The following is an 18,193-nucleotide window of genomic DNA, read 5'->3' on the forward strand; positions in this document are numbered from 1 at the left end:
GATTAACAGGCATCACAGCCTGGGTCACAGTTCAACCACCCAATGACAGGTTTCCAGGAATAGATGTCTCATTTCCTGGTGCCTCAGATCCAATCAGCCTGGGCCACACCATTCCCAATATCCAATCAATTTTAAATGGACATTGTCCCTCTTCAACCTATCCTGCACTGGGGGAGGGCGGGAGGTGGGTGCTTGCCTGGGCTAGTCTAGTTTTGCTCAGGCCTGCGTTACTGCCTCCATTCCTTCAAGACCATCTCCCGCCTGATCTTTTAAAACTCCCCTCTACCTGGACGTTGATGGAATACACCTTGGCGCTGTCCCTTGGTCCGAGACCTGAATCATGATTCCTAGTCTCAAATAAACCTCTTGATTAAATCACTGTCCAGTTATTTCTTGGTTAACATTTTCTTTGCACCCTCTTGTTTGACCTCACCCAACAGGAAGAATCGAGCTCTGGGCTGCTGAGGCAAAGGCTGCAAATCCACAGCCTGCACATTGGTCTTGTTTGGCTAGCACAGAGATTTTATTTTTGCTTCTTAATTTAGTTTTCATGTTTGTTTTTTTAGTTTCCATGTTTTCAAGCTAAGGAGGCTTATATAAAAGCCTAAATATTGAGTTTCCTTTTGTTAAATCACCAAAAAAAAAAAAAAAAATCCAACTGAGATCATATTAAAGGTCTAATTGGCTTTATTAAATAATTCCTGAGTCTGGCAGCATCCCAACTGGAAAGCAGAAAGGAGCTGCCAAAAGTTATACCAATGCAAGGTTTTTACAATGAAACAGAATGTGGAACAGGTTCTTTAGCAAAAGAAAAGGATTACTTCTGGGAAACCCACATTCCTGAAGGGGGTAGGGGGTATTTTCATCGTGTAGATATTTCTCTAGAGCTACCCTGGAAACCCCAGATTGACTGGGTTTAACTCCACTTTGGGGAGTGGCTGAAGCTATGATCAGTTTTAGGGATTAAGCCTAGATGGGGGAGCAGGAGAGGGTTGGGTAGGTGGGGCCAGGCATGAAAGGTTCCATTTTGGACCTGTCCTTTTTTTTTTTTTTTTTAACACTAAAAAATCAGAAAAGCAAGCACCTGTGGGACTTGTCTGCCCAAAAGTTAAGATAGGCTTTTCTCAATATTCCAAGAATAATTTCCAATAAGTGCAACGAAATTTCTTTTAAAAATTTATTTACTTATGCATACAAGAACTGGGGTATAGGCCAGACATGTTGAGGATGAGAGGGACAGAGTGGGGAGCAGAACAGGCAGATGGACAGAAATACACTGCTGAGGGGAGCAGCGAGAGGGGAGCAGCGAGCGGGGAGCAGCGAGCGGGTGGACAGAAGAGGTCTGCTGTGCCTTTTTTTTCAAGATTTATTTATTTGTGCATACAGAACTGGGGTACAGGCCAGAGGCTCAGGGGTGGTGAGAGGCTTCACCAGAGACAGAGTGGGGAGCAGAACAGGCAGATCAACGAAGTACACTGCTGAGGGGAGCAGCGGGCGGGCCAGGAGAGGTCTGCCTGCTGTGCCTTTTAAACTAAAGTTAATTGAAGTCCTGTGTTTCCCAGAGAAACGGTTACTGTTACTTAACAACACAGATTATTTTAAGTAAAGAAGGCCCTAGAGGCTGAGGAGAAGCTCTCCTCCTCCTCTGAGTCCTTTGCCCTTCCCTAATTGAGGAAAAGCTCATCACCCCCTAAGCTTTTGCCCTTTTGTAACCAATCAAACCAGGTCTTTTGCTCACACCCAGAAAGCCAAACTATGAATCATAGAACTGTCTACATGAAAGAGTTTTATCTGAACAGCCAGTTCCCCAAGTGGTGGAGAACTAAGACTGAGGCTTATAAGGGTGAAGGAGCGTGAGGGAGTGGGCGGACTTCACATTTCCAGGTCTGAGGAGGTGTGGCTGTCTCAGCGAGACAGGTGTGACTGTCCCAGCAGGGTGTCTTCTCAAATGGCAGCAGATACTTGTTTCTGATGTCCCTATCCACTCAGAGACTCTGACACTGAGAAATTAATTACTTAACACAATTAGTTTTCCAAGTCCCAAGAATGCAGGCGGACCTGTGTTCCCCTTAATGATCAGGAGTCAGTGCTGTTAACAGTTAATCCTAGACAGGAAATGCAGCTTAGGAGTTAACAGTCCTGAAGATGGAATACAAAAGTCTGGTTACTGGTTAATTCCACTTATTCCTAATTTTTAGACTAAGGGTGTTTTCTGAGGCAAAATACTTCAGAGTAATTTAAATTCAGGAGCTCTGCCTGGTGGACCACAGACTGCCTATGTTCCTCTGTGAGAGAGACAAAGGAGAGTTGACATGTGGTGATAGGAATTATATTGTATCAACATAACAGATTATGCAATCATAAAAAATCCTACTTCAAGATTATGTAATGTCAAGGAGAGATGTTACTAATACGGTGTTTGGAGAAAATAGCACAAGGCAAATCGACAGGTAAAATTGAAACATGAAATTATGTGTGTGTATAGATAAGGACCAGAATGGAAATGGTAAAAATTAAATGAGTCCTTTGTGAGGGTAGATTCATTTTCCCTGTTTTACAGTGCATCTTGAAAATTATTATAATGTTTGCACAAGCAATAAGAAGATACATTGGAATTGAAGAAAACAGAATACCCAATGTTCCCCCATCAGAAAAGGAATTGCAACAAAACTTTGAATTTCTTAGAGATGAAATCGTTTTATTTCCAATGTCACCTACAATGAACAAATGGAAATTGTTGATGAGAAAAGACTGGAAGAACACTTTTTAAAAAGTATTTATTTATTTTTGCATACAAGAACTGGGTACAGGCCAGAAGTGGAGGTGTAGGGGGTAAGAGGACTCACCAGAGACAGAGTGGGGACCAGAACAGGTGGGTCTACTGAAATACACTGCTGAGGGGAGCAGCTGGTGGGTCAGGAGAGGTCTGCTGCACCATGTGGGTCACTTCCTTGCCAGGGACCAAACATGTGCTACACTGGCTGTGGATAGCTTCATAGTGCTGTGCTTTACCTTGTTGAGCCACCAGGGAAGGCCCTGGACACTTTTTTTTTACACAATAAATATCAAGTCAGGTTTGTTTCACATCACATCACATTCTCATTTTCCTATTTTGATTGTCTTAATGACATTTCCCCCCAACACACCTGGTCTTGCAGAGTTTTATGTTTGTGACTTTTCCTGAAACCTGTTAAATGCTGGGGGACAGAATCTATTTCTGCAACCATTACAATACCTAGCACAGTGTTGGGTTTGTGCTCTGCTCTCTTGCCAGATGAGTGCTTATTCAATATAGCCTGCTGAGACAGCCTTTCACTACCTACTATTATTTCTTTTTTGCCATTTGATGTATTCAATGATGATAAAGGGAATAAGCTACATCATAGAGGGGCACACTAGAAAACAAGCATAATTAGTTCTCAAGCACTTGCTGATGTCAGCAAGGCCCAAGTTCCAGAGTTTCACATCTGCCATGTGCCATTGTCTGATAAGTAGCGTAACCCTCTTTCTAGTCTGACTTAATGTTCATTACTAGTTGGCTGTATTGCAGGTCATTCATGTCCTCAGAAGCCAAATATGTATAGACAAGAGAAGCCTGTGGGTCCTGCCACTCCTGGGCTGCAGTGTTCAAAACATCTTGAAGTACTCAGTACTGTAGAGAAGGGCATTCTGGCTCCTGATTTGCCAGAGTTCTTTCTCCATCTAGTCATTACCACAGTAGATGGGGGATTTGGGTGGGAGGTTTGCTGTCTCCTTCCTTAGGGAAGGGAACATAGAACAAATAGAATATCTAGAAATTTCTGAAGATAAAAGGAAAATACATCCTTAAGATTTTCTTGTGTTCCCCAGAAGTGGCTGTAGAAATAGTCCTGCTGTTCCAAACACACAGACAATTATAAATATCCAAAGAAATACTCTATCCACCACCATAGCAACATATTTCCAGTCATCTTCCACCTGAAAAGCAAACAAAAATACGAAGCAATTTAAAAAAAAATCAAAACTATAAAAAATAGGTTCTGTTTCATAGGTAAGAGCTGCTTCCTTTACAGAGGAATTTTTTCTTAGCAATTTTAAAGCAAATATTGGTATTGCTCTGATTAATGGTAATCAGTGTCTTCTGCAGAATACAGGGAATTTCAGGGGACTTTCTTGAGTACAAGAGGCAACCCCAAGAAGCAGCTACTCAGATTGCTTGTTATGGACACCACTGGATATTCTGATCCACCAGCAAGTCTAGGGAATGGGGAGAGGGTATAGGTATGGGATGTGAGGTACGAGCGAGAGCAGACCTTCTGTCCTACCGTTCCAATATCTTGCCAATCCCTGACCTGCACACATCCGCTAAAGTCTCCTGGCTGAGTCTGGAGAGCCCTACATCTGAGTGAGTCAACATCTCTTTCACGGTACAGTGAGTTCTGAGCTCCCTTATCCTGTGATGCATCTGTCACTCCCACTCACATCGCCCCCTGACCACAGGGCAGATTTCAGGTATCTCAAGTCCTTTACTAAGAGACACGGATATGGCTGGCAGTCACAGAATGGCATCAAACCCAGTTCCTGGCACGAGTTTCATATGCCTGACATGCTTTTCTTGAACTCTCTTTGAAGGAACAGGAAGGCCCATGCTGCTATAGTTAGACCGTAGGCAGTAGTAGCGGAATAGGCTGATATTCTAAAATATCAATCAGCCCTCAGATCCTCCCCACCAGGACCAGTAGGAGAGGAGCTTCTGAAGGCCCCTCCTCTCACCCACGGCTCCTGAGCCACCAGCTGCTCTGGGATCACCCCTCCTTCCTGCCCAGACCCAGATTTTCCCTTTCTGCCTCTGCCTGTGCAGGGGATTTTGGGTTCATTAACCAAGATGTCTCTAAATGTTTCCTTTAACCAGATTTCACTTACATAACATTTTTGGCAGTAGAGATTTGCCTAGGGTTACATCCTACCCCCACCTCAAGCTCCAGAGCAGTTCACCCAAAGCCAAACAGTAACAGAAATGGAGCTTCTAAAGCGACCCCACCCTCTTGTAAACACACCTCAGTCAGAAGCTCTGACCAGCCTATACAGCGCTCTAGGCCTGAAGCTGGGAGACAGGTCAGTAGAGACATGCATTTACCTTCTTGGTTTCATTTTGATTCTTTATGTTTTCTGCTATGAATTGAACACTGTTAATGACATCATCGATTTCCGGTGAGTGCTCTGCATTTTCTGTCACCCATTGTAAAGACTGATGACTTAACCTTCTCTTGCTGGTGGCAAGCTCAGTTGACTTATGATAGTAGCATTCTTTAAGAAATGTGGGCTCTCTACCATGGTCAAACTTGACTTTAGCTGGTTTACTGGAAATACCTTTGGCTTTTTTATCAGTACCTGTCTCCCTCAGTTTGTCCAGAGGTCTCCTCATCATCAGGATCTGGGGTAACAATTGGAGGAAAGCCACCTTCACCCACTTGGGCATAGTGTGTGTTGTGGGGGTGCGGTAGTGTATGTTCAACACAAACACAGTCACCACGATGGACAGAGTGATGAAGATCATGGTGAACAGTAAGTACTCCCCAACCAGGGGGATCACTAGTGACGTCGACGGGATGGTTTCTGTGATCACCAGCAAAAACACAGTCAGAGAAAGCAGAACAGAAATGCAAAGCGTCACTTTTTCACCACAATCTGAAGGAAGATAAAAGACCAGTACAGTTAGGAATGAAATAAAAAGACACGGGATAATCCGATTAATGGTATAAAACATTGGCAGTCTTCTGATGTAAAAATAATAAGTTATATCCGTGTACATCTCTTCACAACAGTTGTATTTTATGTCATGCTTGTAGCCAGAAGCATCAACAATTTCCCATTCACTGTTTTCCCAAAAATCATTCATATCTACTTTAGATCCAATAATCAAAAGATCAATTTTAGCTTTGTCATATGTCCAGGATCCAAATTTCAGGGAACAATTTTGATGATCAAAAGGGAAAAAGGTGACGTCCATAAGACAGGAACTTTTAAATATAGCTGGTGGAGTCCAGGTTATCATGCCATTGTATTTCAGAAGAGCTTTTGTCTTGCTTTCGACTTGGAAGTCACCAACAGCACTGCAAGGAAAGCAGACACCATTAGCGGCAGTACCCTCCCCCGTTATTATTGGTCAGCAGGTTTACCAGAGGCAGCTTTGGAAAGAGACAAAGGCTGTCAGACACCCAAATACTTGTTATAGAGAACAATGTCAGGCTTCCAGATCTTGTCTGCAGGAACACGAAGCATCTCGATGCCGTCATATTCCACTGGGTCCCAGCGCAATTTATAATCATTCCAGATCTAGAGGAAATAGAAAGCAGTTTCTAAAAATGTCTTAATAACTTTCTTCCAATGTTAAATCTAGTTGGTTGAGAAGTTTCTTGGAAAAAAGGAGTAATTCTTACTTAAGGAATGTATCTGTTTTTATTAAAAGTTCAGCGATTAAATCTGTGAGGAAGAGTGGCTTACTTAGCTGAGCTGAATTTAGCAAATATGAATTGTCTGGTAGATATTAAATTCTATCAATTACTAATTAGCTGTCTAAGGCTAACTCAACTTCTGTGGTCCACAGACTATATGGAAATGAGCAGCAACTCCTTTTTAATATTAAAAAATAGTTCCAGGGCCTCCCTGGTGGCCCAAGGGGTTAAAAATGCAACATTATGAAGCTATCTGCAGCCACTACAGCAAAGACTTTGATACCTGGCAGAAAGTTGACCCTCTCTCTTGTCTGGCCCACTGCCCCCCTCAGCAGGTATTTCAGTAAATCTACCTGTTATGCTCCCCACTCTGACTCTGGTGAGTCTTCTCACCCCTCCACCTCTAGCCTGTACCCCAGTTCAGGTATGCATAAATAATCTTTTTTTTTTTAATTAGTTCCAGTGCATAGTGATAAGTTTGTCACAAAATCTGCAAAAGTTAGAACAGGAAGAAAGAACTATATGTTACAACTGGTAAAGCTAGCTAGTAGAAATCTGCACCCATTCTTACACTCACCTGCTGACTTCTATAAAACTAAGGCTATCACATCAAAGAGTGGGCAAGCATCAGACTCTAGAGTTCAAGTTGTAGATAGAAATAAGAAGACTTGAGAGCAGAAGCCATAAAGGGCAGATGCTATTGTCACTAGATTACTGCACCTGTGATGCTTGCATCAAGCCAGCCATTACCAGTTTAATTTTAGCTTTGAAGACAGATAATATTTTATGCTTGGTCATAAATTAGAGAGAGCAAGAGGAAATTCTGGTCACTTTATCCATTCTACATTGTTAGGCTGATACACAGTGACGGGCCCAAAAAGGAGCACAAGTGATGGAGACACGTACGTGACGTAGCCATAGATTAGTTTCCATGATCTGGTTTACTTCATCCTGGGAAGAAGAAAGAATATTTTTAGCCTCAAAAGTACTTGCTATTAGGGCCTCCCTGATGGCGCAAGAGGTTAAGCACAGCACTATGAAGCTGTCTTCAGCCACTGAAACAGAAGATCAATCCCCAGCCAGGGAGTTGATCCACATGGCACAGCAGACCTCTTCTGTCTCACCTGCTGCTCCCCTCAGCAGTGTATTTCAGTCAGTCCACCTGTTCTGCTCCCCACTCTGTCTCTGGTGAATCCTCTTACCCCATGCACCTCTGGCATAAATAAAGAAATCTTTTTTTTTTTTTAAAGGTACTTGCTATTATATACAAAGATCTTTTTTTTTTTTTTAAAGATTTATTTATTTGTACATACAGAACTGGGGTACAGGCCAGAGGCTCAGGGGCGGTGAGAGGCTTCACCAGAGACAGAGTGGGGAGCAGAACAGGCAGATCGACGAAGTACACTGCTGAGGGGAGCAGCGGGGGGGTCAGGAGAGGTCTGCCACGCCATGTGGTCTCCTCCGGGGCAGGCGGGAATCGAACTCATGCGGAAGTGGCTTTAGCTTCTCAGTGCAGTGCTTTAACCCGCTGTGCCACCAGGGATGGCCACAAAGATCTTTTAACAAGAATCACAACCGAAAAGAGCCATATCTGAGTTATTCATGCTGCCTTAACCAGGCCTGCTCCCTCCCTCCCTTGCTACGGACCCCAGCACCCTGTTCTATCAGAGTACCAGGCCCCACTAGCTCCATTCCCATCAACCAGGGCATGAAGATCATTCAAACAAAAGACTTCTAGTCCAACTTGCTCTTGAACATGGTAGAAATAAATTTTAAAAAGACTTCCAAATTCCCATCTGTTTTCTTCAGGGCTAAATGAAATTCTATATGAAAAATATAATTTTTGTCTTTCTTATATAACATAGAAAATTTAGAGTAGTGCTTTTTTGATGCAGTGAAAACAGCATAAGCTTGTGCAGACACAGTTCTACCACTTGTAACTGCATGACTTTGGGAAAGTTGCTTAACTGAGCTTCTGTCTCCAAAGCTGTAAAATGCAGTTGGTACCCACTCAGCGCAGGCCATGTGGGGTTGCATAATAGGCACACCATGAGGCTAGCTCCTTCTGTATTCTCCCTTCGCCTGCTTCATAAAGTAGTTCTGAATGCATTTCCAGAAAAGCAAAGCCTTATCATGGATAATCACAGCACCAGTGGGGCAAGTGTCTCCTTTCCCAGGCAATGACCTGAAGAACCAGTACTTAGATCGATTCTTTGCATTTTTTAATTCCCTTAATTACCCAGTGCAATAAATGCGAGTGTTAGGGAATTACTCTGACCCCTCTGAGTTGGACTTCTGAGGTGCACAAGGCAAGCTAGGTACTCACCACATTGGCCAGCTGTGTGATGGCCAATTCAAAATGCACTGTGACGGGATCTGAAACATTTTCCACAGGCCTGATGAACTGGTTATAATGGGAAAAGAGTTTGTGAAAGAGTCTCTCCTCTGATGCGCAACCTGTGTCGTCAAACAGAGGCAAGAGTTAGAGAAATAGAGAGGGTGGAGTAGGTGGGAGGTTCTGGCAGCTTCCATCACTGGATGACATGGACTGTGTGGCATCAAGCCCACTGAACACTCTGCCCTTCACTGTGGTCACCCATGCACAATTCCACAGGTGCCCATTTCATGTGGCTTCCCTGAGCCTCCTCTGTTCACTTTGGCAATGGAGATAAATGCATTAGTGCCTGAGTCTCTCACTGCTGTGACAGCAAATAAAAAAGTGTTGGTAAGGGCACTTTTTAAAGTCTAAGACACAAACCCTCTCATTTCTCTTCAGATTGTATAAATGATTAGCCTTTTAAAGTCTAAGACACCACAAATGAAAGGGCTTGTGGGAGGTGTTTGCTTCAATCTCTGAATGTAACTTTCTGATCCATTAATTAGGGGAAAGTCCTGCCCTTGTTTATCAAAATAGGGATTCAACTGACCTCCGTTTCTGCATTGAGGAAGAGAAGGCTTCACCTAGCAAATTGAAATAACTAGTAATTTCATGCTGTCCTAAGAGCCATATACTTTTTTTTTTTTATAAAGATTTATTTATTTGTGCATACAAAACTGGGGTACAGGCCAGAGGCTCAGGGGCGGCGAGAGGCTTCACCGGAGACAGAGTGGGGAGCAGAACAGGCAGATCAACGAAGTGCACTGCTGAGGGGAGCAGCAAGCAGGTCAGGAGAGGTCTGCCGCGCCATGTGGTCACCTCCAGGGCAGGCGGGAATCGAACTCATGCGGAAGCGGCTTTAGATTCTCAGTGCTGGGCTTTAAACTGCTGTGCCATCAGGGAGGGCCATCATATACCTTTTTAAAATCAACTTTGAAATTCCATTTTGTTCTTTACTGAGGCAACATTGTACATGATTTAGGAGAATAGGGTCATATCTCTTCAAATGAAAGTTATCACCCCATCACCTTCAAAGTACCCACTGGGCAGTCTCCCCACTTTGTTCTCACTCCCCCTCTAGTGATGGTAATTATTTTAGAGATTTATGAGAGTTCAAGGTTTTGAAGGCAAATTTCCTTAACTTTTTTTTTTTAATCCAATATGCAATTCCAAATTAGTTCTTAAAGCAATTAGCACTTCTGGCCATTAGATTTTAGGCAACAATTTAATATATTTTTTTGTATTTTTCCAAGAAATATTTGACATAAGTTGACATAACTCATTTCATAATACTCTCCTCTTCACTGTCCCTTATAGAATTCAAATTTGACACCTGCAATACTATTCTGCAAAATTTTCAGAGTTTACACCCTGAAAGAAAAATTCCAAGGTATTAAAAACTTAAAACTAAAATGATTGAAAGGATAACTATTTATTATTGAATAAAAAGTTGTTTGACACATACATTTGGAAACACTGAAATGCAGAGATATCAGCAGGAAAGAACAGTTTCAAAAATAAAATAGTTTTCTTGTCATCAGAATTAAATAATGACAGTATTAAAGCTTAAATAGACAGTAGAAACAAATTCTTCATTTCTCCCCTTTGAGATTATTTAGATAAACCTTCCATGATTCTTGAGTCCCCTGCAAGGTTGACAGCACACAAAAGGCTTTTGTTCAGCAGGACAATGGTTATGTGCGTCTATGTCTTAACTTTTAAAATGAATGATCTTACTCTTAGCACACATTTCAGCATAGCAATGTGACCTGGTCCCTGAATCAAAGATGATTACCTACCAGTGGAAGATTTCATAGATTAAGTAATAACATCAACTAACAAGTAAATCACAGATTTGAAACAACATTAAAAATGAATACAAAAAAAATAAGCTGAATATATTCATAGCAGAGATGGATAGAAAACGACATCATTATTATTAAGAAAACGACATCATTATTATTACTGCCATATTTTAATTAGGGAAATAAAACATGGCTTACATGTTTTATTGTCTCATTGTCTTCCCCACCCTCCTCCCCAAATACCCCCTTTCATGTTAAACATAACCAATAAAACAGATTAATTCACAGTTTTAACAGCATTAATTCTCCATATTTCCCTATAGAACATTTCATCGCTATTCAGTCAAGCACACATAGAAAAATAAACACCTGTAGTTAAAAAAGGAATATGCAATAAAGCAGCAACAAAAGCCTACCTTTCACGACAGGTATGAAAATATACAACCAGAGACACACACCAAGGTGAAGGAACCCCTGGCCCTTGCTGATCAGCATGATTAACACACTTCGATTTCTTTTTGTAGTCAAAGGCTTGTGCAAAGGAGAGCTACTAGACAGCCACACACATCAAACCTTTCCTTCCTCAAGCCCCACTGCAATCCGTGTGTGTGTTCTGTGAAATAAAACATCACCAAACAGAACGCGGCTTTTCCCAACATCAGAGACGGAGGCCAACATAATAAAGGGCAAATAGAAGGACTCAGGCAATAAAACAGTGTCAGGTGAGCCGTCACATTTCCTGTCACCCTAGACCTCTTGTCCTGCAAGACAGTGAAGAACAGCAGTGAGGGACTGTAAGGCAGCAGGACTCAGGGAGGAGGAAAACACTGCCCTGGCTTCGTACATCTTTGGGCAGCGCAATCTCAGCCATAACCCTTAGGGGAATAACACGCATTCCCCGAGCTTCAACTGCAGACAGACTTACGCGAGGTCGCAAATAATGCACTCTCAGTCTCTAAATTCTCTAGTCAATCAAGACTTAACCTTGCTGTTGGAAAACTTTCTAAAATAAATCTTCATTCCTGTTTTCCTACGTATGGCCGAGAGAAAGCAGGATTTTGTGTGCGTGTGTGTGTTTTAAGATTTATTTATCTATGCATACAGAACTGGGGTACAAGCCAGAGGTGCAGGGGCAGTGAGAGGATCCACCAGAACAGAATGGAGAGCAGAACAGGTACATCTACAAAGTACACTGCTGAGGGGAGCAGTGGATGAATTAGGGGAGATCTGCTGCGACTAGCTTGCAATGCTGCGTTCTAACCCTTTGGCCACCAGGGAGGACCTAATTTGTTTTTTATCCAAAGGCAGATTTGCCAGTTCTTAGTCTCTCCCAGCTCAGTGATCACCCCTGAGGACCCGAGATCGGATGTCTTCAAGACAGGACCAAATGTTGAACACAGGACACCATCTGGATGTCTGTATTTATGTTTAAACATCCTTGACACCCATTGGTTTTCTTACATTTTCTCTCTTCCCTATAAGTTGAGTGTCAATAAGATGAATTAGGCCTTCTGTCAGATCTTGTAGTTTGTTAAAGAGTAAGACAGTTAACAAAGTGAAAAGACAATCTATGGAATGGGAGACATTTTTGCAAGCCATAGATCTGAAGGGGGTTAACAGCCAAAATGCATACAACTCAACAGTAAAATAAACAAACCAAAAAAAATCCTAAAGAATCCAATCAGAAAATAGGCAAAGGACCTGAGTAGACATTTTCCAAAGAAGATGTACAAATGGACAACAGGCATAGAGGATAGTTTTGGCAACACTAATCATTAGAGAAATGCAAATCAAAGCTTCAATGAGATATCACCTCACACATAGTAGGTTGGCTAATATCAAACCGATAAGAGATAACAAATGTTGTGAGGATATGGAGAAAAGGAAACCCTCACATATTGTTGTTTGGCATGGAAATTAGGATAGCCATGATGGAAAATGGTGCTTCCTCAGAAAATTAAAAATAGAACTACCACATAATTCAATGAGGGAGTAAACACACATTTATCTCAAGAAGATGACTGCACAAGAAAAGGTGTTCAGCATCACTATCACCAGGGAAATGCAAATCAAATCCACAATGTGATATCCCCTCACACCTGTTAAAATGACTTTTATCAAAATGACAAGAAATAACAAGTGTTGGTGAGGAGGAAGAGAAAAGGAAGTTACTGTGTACTGCTGGTGGGAATTTAAACTGGTTCCTCAAAATATTAAAAAAAGTAGCATTTACTTCAGCAGTGCACATACTAAAACTGGAACCATACAGAGAAGATTAGTATGCACAAGAATGGCATGCAAATCCATGAAGTGTTCCATATTAAAAAAAAAAATAGAATTGGCTACAGGATCCAGCAATCTTCCCCTCTGGCCACTCTTCCTGAAGAAAACAAAAACAATATCTCTGTACCCTCATGTTTATTGCAACATTATTTACAATAGCCAAGATAAGGAAACTACCAATGGATGAATAAAGAAAACCTATACATATGTAATATGTAAAGAAAACTATACATATTAATATATTAAGTAATCAGCCATGAGAAAGAAGCAAAACTTCCCATTTTATGAAACATGAACAGAGCTAAGTGAAATAAACCAGACAGAAATAAATAACAAATACCATCTGATCTCACTAATATGTATAATCTGGGGAAAAAAATACCTCAGAGAACAGATTCTCCTTTTAGCTCTAAAAGAAAAAGGAACAAGCAATAAATTCTGACTTTCTTCAAGGTCATAAACATGATGAAAACTACGTCTCCTTTGTCTCACCCTCATCCACGTAGGCATTTCAAACAAAATTGGACTTATATGTAGGGGAGCCAACCATGGGTGAAGGTATCTATTGCTAGCTTCATAATCTCCCCAGTAACTATTTTCAGTCTACCTCTTTTTAAAATAACAAAAATTCATTGAATTTTGTGCCAGAAAATAGTCAGGATTCTGAGTTTAAGCGTTGGGCTCTGTTTTTGTTTTAATGTACAGACGCTTACTTTTATTTGGAGATGTTCCTGAGGGGGAAAAGTGATACTATTTAACATGAAATTTATAGATTATTAATATTATTTTAATCTTTTTCTCCTAGTTTTTAAATTAAATTCACTGCCTCTTTCTGCTCTAAAAATAAGAGACATGCTTTGATATGGTTATATAAAGTTGGTTTTGTTCTTATTTGAAGTTTGAGGGGGTTGTGGCCCAGAAACTGCATGAATGAACATTTTGCTGACCTTTCTCCAACTGTCAGTTCTCTTTAACCTCAAAAGGTGGAAGCTCTTTTGTTGGCCCTAAAGAAATGTAAAGGAAATAACCCTTCACACATGTATTATTTATAAATCTTCTGTAGCAAAACATCATCAATAATTTAATGATCCCATATGCTTAATTTTGCTTTAAAAAAAACAACACCATCACACTCACAAGTTCACTATCCCTACTCAGGAGCCTTTCACATCCATCCCACTTGACATTTCCCACCAGAAAAAATAAAACAGCAGTTAGGTAAGTGTTCAATTTAAATGCTAATTTTCAACCACAGAGGACTATTCCACAAATATAAGAGCGGCTCAAAGTAATCCTTACAATGTCCAACTTTCAACTTCATACATTTTAAGGAAAGGGAAGAATCTTAAGACCAGAGATGGGTGAAGAGGGAGAGCTAAACTGTGTTGAACTGTTACGCTATTGAATAACAATGGTAGCTGTGTCTCAGCACTTCCTCACAGCAATCCTATGAAGTGAGACTCAGTTTTATAAGTGAGAGGACACCAACCAGCAGGGAGGTTAAGTAACTTACTTAAAGGGTTGTCACAACTGGTAAAAGACTGAGTTAAGACTCCAAGCTAGGTCTATCAAGAGTTAATGCTTTAACTTTAAACTCACTCTCTTTTTAGAGGACTGTATTGAAATTGGTAGTGGTGGCACTAAATTAGTTATTATTTACCATGAAGTCCTCACATAAGCGGAGGGACCAAGGCTTATTTGTAAAGACAGTTGAAAGAGCAGAAATAATACAAGACAGAATTCAAAACCCAGGAGGTTACTCTCCTCAGGGCACAGCCTGATATCAGGCATGTTCCCAGCAGGGATCGGGGATGTGGAGGGAGCAACCACTGACAGCCACATCCAGGTCTTTCAGATGCTGCTGCTGCTTGTGCCATGAGCATCGCTTGGTTAAGTCCTGGGAAGGGGGAGGGGGGCCTAGCTTGTCCAGCAAGAATGTCTCTTACACAGACTTTTGGGAATTCTCAAACTTCCTTCCAACCCTTTTACTTCACTAAATGAGCAGCAATTATACCAGAGCTTCTATCTCTTCGAGGTATAAAAATAAGTGCTAAAATGATAAATCCCCTAAAAAGAGGAATCAACTCAAGCTTACCCTTATCCTAGAACCCAGCAGTTACTGTAATAAAATTATTCCACTACACTTGACCCTGATCTCTGTGAGTGGGAATAACAATATTCCTCCTGCACTAGTTTCCTAGAGCTGCTACAACAAATTGTCAGAAGCACAGTGGCTTAATGCAATAATTATTCCTTTACAGTCTACAGGTTGGAAGTCTAAAATCAGTGTATCAGCAAGGCCATGCTTTCCCTGAAGTTTCCAAAAGAGAATTGTTCCCTGCTTCTTGCAGCTGCTCTAGGTATCCTTGGCTCTAGGTATCCTTGGCACGTGGCAGCACCACTCAAAACTCAGCCTCTCTTACTACATCACCGTCTTTATGCCTCTGCTTCCTCCTCTTCTGTCTCTTATAAGTCATTCATTTTAGGCCCCCCAAGGAAATCCAGGATGAACTCATCTTGGGATCCTTAATTTGATCACCTCTGCAAAGACCCTTTTCCAAAGGGAACATCTGACACAAGCTATGCAACCTCTGTCGGTACGGATGGAGGGGAATTGCTCTGAAAAATCAGACTTTCCATGCTAACTTATGTTATGACCTCCCTTTTTTGTATAATCGTAATATCAAAATATTCTGAGCAACTTTCAGCTTACAATTGCATTGCCTCAGCCGCATAAGGCCTATCTGCCCTGACAAGCAAGCACCAGGGTGAAAAATTCCCCTGAAGTCAAGTGACTTCACTACTGACTGATAAATAAAAGCAAAAGGGCTGTTTTTGCAAAGTCTCTCTCACTGCTGGATGGAGGAAAACCCAAATCTTATCATTCTATCATCTCACCTAGCCTTCTATTCAGTTTCTAAAGAATTACTCAAACTTCCTACTGTCTGGCCTTTAGATGTAGAAATTCATCCAGGTTGAATGTTTTTAAACTAGTCAAGTTTTCCACCTGCTATACCTTAAAAGAATCCACAGAAGTCTTCTGGCTAGTCTTCCAGGATTCTACCATGTAGTCTTCAGATAAGGAAATTCACCTATGTCTCCTATTCAGAGATTTGATTAGCAAGGAATTTCCTCTTCTGCCTCCCAGGATGACTCAGGTAGAAAAACAAAAACCCATTAAGTAGTAGCTAAGGTTTAAGGGACTTCTATCTTAGTTGATCTCCACTGTAGTAATATTAGTCATAAACTTTGTGCACCTATGTACCTGTTTTTAACCTTAATTGACTTTAGAATGTTATATCTCAGCTAAAGGGCAATACGACCCTAAACTGTTCTTAGAAAAAAAGATGATTGTAATCTCTCAGCCCAGTTCCTGTGCTGATGTCATCCCACTGCTTGCTCCTAATGTATAAAATAAACCTCCGCTGAAGGCAGAGCAGAAAGTCTTGCACCCAACTCTGAATCCCGTGTCTTCCTCACCCCTCTTTCCCCTTTTTCTCCTTCTCCCCTTTTTAAGAATCTCCGCTCGCCAATGCCTTCCCACCTTAGGGTCCTGCCTGTCTTGTCTCCAGATACCTCAATAGTTGGAGCTGATCTCCAACAAACATCCATGGTAGGCAAGGATAGGACATGGATATATCACTGGAGGGGCCACCATTCACACATACCACATCTCACAGGATCACAGGGAGAATTTAATTAGAAATGTATGTAAATGTAGCACCTGGGGTCTTACTGTAAATGTACATTGATTTACTTTTCCCAGAGATCAGTATTTTTATATACACAATAGATTTTGGGGACCTGGGGGAGGCCAAGAAAGTATGACAGCTTTCACATAAAATGATACAGATTTCTTGTTCTTTCAAGGAAGAAAATCTAAAAAGTCACCTATACGTTGTTTTCTACTTAATAGATCTCAAATTTTAGTGAGTACCTGAATCAAGGGTGAGAGTCGATCTTAAAAGGTCAGATTCCAGGTCCCATCCTAAGAAATAGTAGGTCCAGAGTGAGACCTGAGAACCCGTATTTTTTTTTTTTAAAGCTCTGGAACTGATCCTGATGCAGATGGTCAGGCCCGGCATATCTGAGGAGTTCCTCCAGAGAGCTGTGAGATTTCCACACAGTGTATCTGTAGTGTGTTTCTGTGATATTATAGAGTTAGACATTTCTGGGACAGGCATGTCCTCACAAATGTGGACCTCACAAAAAACTGGTAGATACCATTTGTTCTGAAGTTGCTATATGGGCTCTGAAATTCATCTGTAAAAGCTAATTTCTATGAGCACTAACAAACGTGAGGTTGAACCAAAAGAAATTGCTGCTATTCAATAATTTTCACTTGCAAAAATACCAATTTTGTATGATTCAGCCGAACATATTGTTATAGGTTTGGTGCTATATACTTACGTCCAATTTACATTTTAAAGTATTTACAAAACATATTTACATGTAAGGAATTGGAAAGGCTATTGAGATAAAGAATAGCAATCCTTATTTACACATATGTTAAGAATTAGACAATTCTTCAAGTTTCAGAAGTGCAAGATTCATTTGGAGATTCTTTTAATTAATGCAAAGTTCAGGATCTTAAACTCCAGAGATACTAATTTTCACCAAGCACTTAAACAGGAATTCTCTTGCTACCCATCCTCAAATACTGATTTATAGGGAGGGCATTTTAGTGACTAATATGTTTGAAAATTAAAACAGGTTGAAGTTCAAGGAAGAATTCACATAACTAGTAGTAAATTTGATCTACTCAGTTTCTTCCAGAAATTATCAGACTGCCCTTTCAAGGAAAAGACTAGGTAGAAGGAAGAATCAGGGACCTCCCTGGTGGTGCAACAGGTTAAAGCACAGCACTACAAAGCTGGCTGCAGCCACCTCCGCACGGGTTCAATCCCCAGCTAAGGGAGTGACCCACATGTCACAGCAGACCCCTCCTGTCTCGACCACTGCTCCCCTCAGCAGTGTGTTTCGTCAATCTGCTTGTTCTGCTCCCCACTCTGTCTCTAGTGAATCCTCTCACCGCCCCTGCACCTCTGACCTATACCACAGTTCTGTATGCATAAATAAATAAATCTTTTAAAAAAATAAAAAAGAAGGATGAATCAACTTTGGATTGTTGATAAAATTTCCCTTGGCCTATGGTTTTCCAACTTCACTTTTTTTTTTTTTCAAATGTGGTTCAGAAATACATCATTAATTTCACTAGCTCAACTTGGTCAAAGTATTCTAAATGGCCAACTTCTATTTTCTAAGTAACGAGTTGAGATAATAACGTCTAATTC

The 18,193-nt window shown here is 41.0% G+C and overlaps 1 protein-coding gene across 1 annotated transcript; it reads right to left on the reverse strand.

Moving 5' to 3' along the window:
* Nucleotides 1-2,908: 2,908 nt before the first annotated feature.
* CHRNA6 (cholinergic receptor, nicotinic, alpha 6 (neuronal)) lies at nt 2,909-11,408 on the reverse strand. The gene is made up of 6 exons (XM_012724815.1): nt 11,033-11,408; nt 8,761-8,891; nt 7,341-7,385; nt 6,206-6,315; nt 5,117-6,092; nt 2,909-3,957 (listed from the first exon to the last, which is right to left on the reverse strand). The coding sequence occupies exons 1-6, from the start codon at nt 11,109-11,111 to the stop codon at nt 3,826-3,828; spliced, it is 1,473 nt and encodes a 490-aa protein (XP_012580269.1). The 5' UTR covers nt 11,112-11,408; the 3' UTR covers nt 2,909-3,825.
* Between the last annotated feature and the right edge of the window lie 6,785 nt (nt 11,409-18,193).

The sequence above is a fragment of the Condylura cristata genome, unplaced genomic scaffold (assembly GCF_000260355.1).
Source record: "Condylura cristata isolate star-nosed mole 26May11 unplaced genomic scaffold, ConCri1.0 scaffold00014, whole genome shotgun sequence".
NCBI classification, from domain to species: domain Eukaryota; kingdom Metazoa; phylum Chordata; class Mammalia; order Eulipotyphla; family Talpidae; genus Condylura; species Condylura cristata.